The 7,947-nt window shown below is 41.0% G+C and overlaps 1 protein-coding gene across 7 annotated transcripts in view; it reads left to right on the top strand.

Moving 5' to 3' along the window:
* The first annotated feature begins 1,911 nt into the window (after window positions 1-1,911).
* Window positions 1,912-7,947, top strand: part of RWDD3 (RWD domain containing 3) — a 69,341-nt gene continuing 63,305 nt past the window's right edge. For all 7 annotated transcript variants that reach the window (XM_087930188.1, XM_087930189.1, XM_087930187.1 and 4 more), the window contains exon 1: window positions 1,912-2,055. In XM_087930188.1, coding sequence (XP_087786314.1) covers window positions 1,971-2,055 — 85 coding nt within the window. In that variant the 5' untranslated portion in view covers window positions 1,912-1,970. The remainder of the gene's footprint in view (window positions 2,056-7,947) is intronic.

Genomic DNA, 7,947 nt, shown 5'->3' with positions numbered 1-7,947 from the left:
ACAGAATGAGGATAGTTTTCAGCAACAGCCCTGTGAGGTAGATGTGGTCCAGGGAAAGCCAGGTTTTAAAGAAAGATCATCTACTTTGCATAGATGAAATCTGAACATATCTCATGTACTAATCCTATTATTCTAAAGCATCGTTCCAGCCTCCCCTCCCCCAAAGATGGGTAGGATTACAATAGCCATAATCCAGCTGCATTGGATGTTTGAAATATTATGTAGTCCAACACCTCTCAAGAACCTCATTAGGAGATGCTAAAATAAAGAATACAGGTATGACTACAACTGAGGCCAATTTTTTTGTGGTTCACTGAGAAATTTGTTAAATGAGTTTTTCCCTTTTATGACCTGTAGAAAGTTAGTACCACCCCTCTCCTAGAAGAAATATTCTAGTAAATATTAAAAAGGGAGAATATTATATTTCCCTGGATGAGAAAAGGAGAAACATGTTTTAAAGCCAAACAGCTCCCTGCAGCCCCTTCAGTTCCAGGGTGATGAGATTAAGACCAGGTCCTCAGGAAATGATAGGATTACCCATTTCACCACATGGCATCTGGGAAGATTGTATTAGCCAGCACTCAGGTGAAGCCATGTAGTCCAGATAAAGTTAGCTAAAATCCCTGCCCCTGGGAGTGTGACAGCCAATGGGATACATTTCTTACACAGGAACAGGAGACACAAAGGTGAGGCCCAACAGAGGGTATGAAACGAGGGGATTCTCAGTATCTCTTCCCTTTTTGCCCAAGAGCATGTGGTCCTGTCCACTATTAAACCATCTTCCCAAACGGCCTCCATGTTTCCAGTGTCTTTTTCCCCACTTGGAACTGAACCCAGAAGGATATTGCTTCCAACAGACCTTTCTTGCCACAGTTGTTAAGGGAAATCACTGCAGTTGTTAAGTTAGTAACACAGTTGTTTAGTGAATCTGGTTTCCCCATTGACTTCGCTTGTTCGAAGGTCTCAAAAAGGAATCACATGACCTTTGGGGGCACAAAAATGGTCATAAATGTGAATCAGTGGCTAAGTGTCTGAATTTTGATCATGCGATGAAAAATGGTCGTAAGTCACCGATGCACTAAAGCAGTGTTTCTCAAACTTTGCAACTTTTTAATTTATTTATTCATTCATTTATACCTTGCCTTTATTATGTTTACAAATAACGTAAGGTGGAAAACACACACAATACTCCTTTCTCTTCCTATTTTCCCTACCACAACAACAATAACAACAACTCTGTGAGCTGGGTTGGGTTGAGAAGAGGGTGGCTGGCCCAAAATCACCCAGCCCACTTTCATGGCTAAGGCAGAACTTGAAATCACCAGTCTCCCGCTCTCTAGCCTGGTGCCACTAGACAAAACTTATTCATTTTTAAATTTTATTTGGTTTGTCAATTGCTTACAAGATAATAGGTATAAGTAAAAACATAGTTATGAATACATGGCTACATATAAGAAAAATAAAAGAAACAATAAGACAGGGATGGTAGGCACATTGGTGCGCTTATGCACGCCCCCTACAGGCCTCTTAGGAAAGGGGTGAGGTCAATAGTAGACAGTCTAAGGTTAAAGTTTTTGGGGTTTGGGGAAGAAACCACAGAGTCAGGTAGAGTATTGCAGACATTGACCACTCTGTTGCTTTCTGTTGCTTTAGGATCCGTAGACTTCTGCAAAACGTAGAATTCATAATTCGTCTCATCTCTTCTCTGGGGAGCTCCTCAGTGGGGATTAACGTGATCCAGTTGCAATCTGCGGTTGTTTTGCCACGTGGGACTCGATCTACAGCTACAAGACATTTGAAACATCCTCTTCCCGTTCGGGAGGCTGAGCCCTGAAAGCAAGCACAGCGCCCCCTGGTGGGGAATATGGTTTATTTCCCTCGGCTCTGTCTTTTCCCGCGGGCGGAAGTGGAAGCGCTGCCTTTGCCCAGGCGACCGGCGTGGGGCGACAGCGAGAAGTCGCCTTGCAGCCATGTCGGCGTTAGCGTTGGAGGAGCTGTCTGCCATTGCTGCTATTTACTGTGGGCGGGAAGAATGCGAAGTGCTGGAAGTGTCAGGTGATTGCTTTGCCCTTGGTGGCCCCTGGGGCGATTTCTTCGTCGCCGCCTTTATCTGGATCCTCATCGTGTGACGTGCAAAAACCTCTTGCTTTTTTTTGTCTCGAGGAAAAAAGAGCCAGGGGCTCCCCTAAAACAAGGTTCACCACCCCAGATATCGTGGCTGGTGATATTCCTGCCCCATCTGCAACCCGGGATGTGGGGATATTGGGAGGTCGAGTTAGCCAGTTAGGGAAACCTCCTCACAAGAGCCACATCCGCAGTTGCATCCAGTTTTGCACTTACAAATCTAATTATTTTCTTTTTAAATCCCAAACGTGCTCCCCGTTCCTCTCTCTAATTGGCATGTGATTCTTTGTATGGTGGGGTGATTTGAATTCCCTCTGAAGAATCAGTCATTTGAAGCTGAAGGAGCTCCATTTTTTTAGCTAGGTTCCGACCCATTTAGAAAGGAAAAGGGAGTTTAAATTATATAGGTTAAGTCAGAATAGCGCTGGAAGGGACCTTGGAGGTCTTGTAGTCCAACCCTGTACCATTTCAGAGAGGTGGCTCTCCAGTTTTTTCTTTAAAACCTCCAGTGCTAAAGCACTTAAACCATCTGAAGGCAAGAAGAGTTCAATAGAAACTATAGGACAGATTCTATTACACTGCACCTAATACAAGGACTCTAGACAGACCCTTTTGCATACTTTGTCCTGAAGAAATTCCCAGGTAGAGAGAGCGATTTCTATTTAATGGTGCTACTGTCAGACAAGGACTAGAAAATAATCTTAAAGTCTCCCAATTCTCGGCTACCATTTGTACAATATGCAGTACCATTACTTAGGATTGGAAGTTCTCATAAGAGCATTTTATTTGGATTTATTTTAATAACTACTATATATTCTTCATTATTTTTAGACTCAGTTATATGTATTGTTTTTCTTTTACACACACACATTCTCTCGTCTGTCTATCTGTCATACTACTTTTATTCAATATTTTGTTTGTATCTGGCATTGGGGCTGTAAAAATTCAATTTAATTTAATTACATAGAGAAGGTCACAATCCCTCCATGGATGGCAGGATTGCCTTCTGGGGTGAAAGGAGTGAGATTTCTATAAGAAGTAAAGCTGTTTTTCCTGCTCTTGCACTCTCCTTCTAGTCAATGGCTTTTTAAAATTGGAACCATTGGTGCTACAGTTTGCCGCTGATGGATTTGCAGTGTTTTCTGCAAATTGGAAAGCACAGTTGGGAAGACTGTGTGTGTGAACAACTATGATAGTCCTTATTTAGTGACTACAGCTGGGACCAACGACTCAGTCATTAAGCAAATCAGTCTCTAAGTGAAAGTGTGACTCTAGTTATGATCTTACTTCAGTTTTCTATACAGACCTGTAAAGGTTAAAAATGGGACAACTGGTTACTTCATCATGGTTGTAACTACAAACAGTTGCTAAACAAGGTGATCAATACATGAGGACAATTTGAGTTGTATTTTTAAAATATTTATGGTGGTGGTGCTCTTAGAGTTACAATGTAAGAGATACATAATCTATCATATTTTACGAGGAATGACTGGCATTGTAAAACCTCATTTAGCCGTTTTAGATCAGCTCAGTCGTTGATCAGGAGGATAAGTTCTGAAACATATTTTGGAAATACCAGCAGCTCCTTCATTTTTTTTTTTTTGCTTTCCCCTTTTTAGCTATATACAAGGGATATAAAAAGCCTATACACCCCTATTAAAATGCCATGTTTTTGAAATGTAACATTATTCTAATTTTTCATTCATTTTTTCCACTAAAAGATTCAGTTTGTTTTTCAACTGAATTGTACTGCTTATATGTTATATTAAAGGAGGAAAAGAATTCTGAAGTGATTCATTTTAGTCTGACTTTTTTTTTTTACATCTCAAAATCCTGGCATTTTAACAGAGGTGTGAGGACTTTTTATATCTGCTCCCGTAGTTTGCATCTTTTATGTCAAGCAAGAGGTAGTACCAGTTTCCTCTGAGATGTGTTTTCCCCTTCTTAACATGGGGATAAATTATTCGATGTAAACTTTATTTATTTATTTCCCCTGCTCTCAGTTCAAGCGTCTGTAAACATGTAAAATGTTCCCATTGCATTCCCTTTCCTCTTGTAAGCATTGCCCTTCCACCCTGTCTATCTGTCAACATCTGCTGGTAAGCTGAACCAAACAGTCTCCTTTGATGCCAGTAGCCACTGAAAGCCCCAAGACTGCTCTACAATAGTTTGCCATCAGACTGCTAAATATCACTAATGCCCATTAAATATGCATTTTGGTATGTTGCAAAAAAACCCAAAACAAAACACTTTAGCTTCTCTAGTCTGGGATGCTAGTGGCATAACATTCTGTCAGAATTTTGTTTGCATGGTACAGTGGTTTTAAAATAAATTTGTGGGAAGTGTGGGTTGCTCCAAGGCCTGTTGTAGGTTCTAGTGAAACAGAAAGATAAATAAACTTCTTTAAGTAACAACAGGCTCATAATAGTAGCTTAATTTCTAGAGGAGGGTAAGGAAAAGTGATCATTGCCATCCTGGCCTCAGCAAATGGCAATGGCTGGTTGATGTTGTCTGGGTTTTGAACCTAAGCTAAGCAGGATTTTTGATTAGTGTTTGGATAAGCAAGCAGATAGTACCAGGGCTGTAGGTTAGCTCTGAACATCAAAAAAATAATTCCAGAAGGCAGCAGCGGCAAACCACCTCCACCCTGCTGCCAAGAAGCCTGCAGGATCCATTCATAAAGCTTCTAGACCAGAAGTGTCAAACTCAATTTAATTGAGGGTTGCATCAGGGTTGTATTTGACCTTGGGGAGCTCAACATCACTCGTGTCAGGGGCACCTGTGGAGGCCTGAGTGCTTTGCCAGCAAAAACGGGCTCCCAAGCTCCATTTTAGGCTGTGACAGTTTCCTGCAACCCTCTGCCAGTGAAAATAGAGCTCAGGAGCTCCATCTTCACTGGCAGAGGCACTGCGGGCTGGTCCTGCACTGTTTGCAGGGCAGCCCTGCGGACCAGATCGAAGCACCCTGCGGGCTGTATGCAGCCCACGGGCCTTGAGATTGACTCCCCTGCTCTAGAAGTCAAGCTTGACTTGAAGGACATTTTAATTTCTCGAGGGTATTTTCTCTTTTTGAGACCATAGCAGAACTAGGTTTGATGCTTTCCAGGAAGTGAACGTTCTCCGTTGGGGTTTGGAATGGATAATGAGGAACATGAGAAAAAGTTCTCTGGAATCTCCAGGCATTTATACTTGCCCTGAAATCCACCAATGCTATAAATTGAAAATGACCCACAGATAGGAATGTAAACTTCTTCAGATGCTCTCTTTAGCTACTAAAATAGAGGATTGATGGTGTCAAATCTTAAACACCACCAGCTGTATTCCAACATCTCTTTTCTGACAGAAGCTATCTAATCATCAACCAAGGATGTTGTGGCGCCAACTTTATATTGCAATAGACTCAGAAAAATTGGTTTCATCCAAGCGTGCTGGAGTAGAACAACAGCCCTTAAGTATCCTGTCTAACTCCTGAAGCTTTATTTATTAGAGATAATCTCACGCCACTGGATCAGAAAGCCTTTTTGGATGCTTCAGTAGAAGCCGCTCTTAATGTTGATACCACTGTCAGCAAATATGAGTGAATTTATCAAAGAGCCTAACAAATTAAGCATGGAAAGTTCCAAACTGTTCTGATGCCTCTCTCTTGAGATTTAGTTAAAATAAATCTGTTATCGTTGAAAGGGCTCCACTGAACTGGTTACTCGATGCAGTGGTGTAGAGAATGAATTTCGTACATGTAGGAAAACTGTCCTTGAAAACAGTTTGAAAACCACTGATGTGCAACATATTGTGACAGTTTATCTAGGTGTGCCTCTCTGTATTGCACGCGCTCACATACTCCTCATCAGTTATTCTGAGTATTTAATTTTATTCTGTTTGCATTTGTATTAGCAGGGGCAAATTCCATTCAGCATCTTTTTCCTGACAGTTTTAGAAAGTCCTACATCTTTACCGTTGGCAGCTTTTGACACAGCATATTCTAATGGGTGTCATATTTCTGTCACAATTTTTTTTAACCTCCTTCAACTGAAGATGGGGGAATGATAATGGGTGAATGAATGATGCTAGTCAGAAGAACTGGCTTGCTAAAAGAGATCCGGAAACCTGCAATAGTAATTTTTTCTTCCAAGCATAAGTTCTAAAGATTGAAAAAGAAGGAAAAAAGTAATAATATAGTGTTCATCCCTTATCCTGGATATTTGATTATTAAAATGAGGCTTTAATGTTACTTTATATTGATCATGTCTCATGTTTCTTAGTTTGTCAAAACACATTTTGTAAATGGTCCTTTGAGTTGTTAGAGACTAGCTCCATATGATACTGACCATATATATTTCTCTAAGTGGCATGAGCAATCATGTCACTTAGAGAAATATATATTTAATTATTAATTTAATAATATACTTACCTTTTTCCTTCCAAGCCAACACGTTAAACTGGTATCTATTTTTTTTTTTACTAAGATAGTAGCTTGGAGGAAAATACTGCAGTGCTATTGATTCTCCCAATCCAGCAACTCTACTTTTGGCACTTACATGATGTGATTGTTCATTTATATCCTGTTTACAGGTAGTCCTCAACTTACAACAACAATTGGGCCCAAAATTAAAGTTGCTAAGCAAGGTAGTTAAGTGAATCATGCCCCATTTTATGACCTTATGTTAAATAAATCACATAGTTGTTAAGCGAATCTGATTTCCCCCATGGACTTGTTCATCAAAAGCCAGCTGGGACACTGTAACTATTGTAAATATATGCCAGTTGTCAAGTACTTTTGATAATGTGGCCATGGGGCTGCTGTGACAGGTGTGAGGACCGGTCATCACAAGTCCATTTTTCACTACTGTTGTAACTTTGAACGGTCACCAAATGAATGGTTGTAAATCAAGGACTACCTCTATAATGAAAGAGGAGTTAAAAGTAGCGTTTCTCAACCTGGGGTTCCTCCAGATTTGGGGACTTCAACCTTGAATCCATATTGTAGACTAAACCCACATTAATCCCTATGGTGGATAACTTAGGGGTGGATTGGGATATGGATTGGGTAATGTGATCCTCCTATCATGTTTGATCTCTCCATGACCTTCCAAATTACCTATAATTGAGGGAATGGGGGAAACAATGTTGTGGTAGTTCTTGGGTGTCCTAAAAACCAGTGTTCTCTCTCTTAGTATAACACTTGCATGAAGTGACTTGGGAAGGCCATACTTATGGAATCAAGTATCATCAGTGTACCAGTGATAATCGCCTGTATGTCTTCATTTCAGAAGGGCAGAGACGAGGTTCGGGTTCTGTTTTGGTGCCTGGAAAGCAGAGGTGGTATTCAGCAGGTTCTGACCAGTTCTGGAGAACTGGTAGCAGAAATTTTGAGTAGTTCAGAGAACCGGTAGCGGAAATTTTGAGTAGTTTGGAGAACCGGTAGCGGAAATTTTGAGCAGTTCAGAGAACTGGTAGCAGAAATTTTGAGTAGTTCAGAGAACTGGTAGCAGAAATTTTGAGTAGTTCAGAGAACTGGTAGCAGAAATTTTGAGTAGTTCAGAGAACCGGTAGCAGAAATTTTGAGTAGTTCAGAGAACCGGTAGCAGAAATTTTGAGTAGTTCAGAGAACTGGTAGCGGAAATTTTGAGTAGTTCAGAGAACCGGTAGCGGAAATTTTGAGTAGTTTGGAGAACCGGTAGCGGAAATTTTGCGTAGTTCAATATACCACCTCTGACTGGCCCCGGCCCCATCTATTCTCTGACTCCCAAGTCCCAGCTGATCGGCTGGGTCTTCTTTTGTTTCCCTGTACAGAAGAACGGAGCTGGAAAGCAGGTTTGTGGGGTGG

Source organism: Pseudonaja textilis, chromosome 3, assembly GCF_049901715.1.
Source record: "Pseudonaja textilis isolate UNSWEBS1 chromosome 3, rPseTex1.2, whole genome shotgun sequence".
In the NCBI taxonomy this organism is placed as follows: Eukaryota; Metazoa; Chordata; class Lepidosauria; order Squamata; family Elapidae; genus Pseudonaja; species Pseudonaja textilis.
Note: the sequence above shows the minus strand (reverse complement) of the source record. Positions and strands in the feature narration are given on the sequence as shown.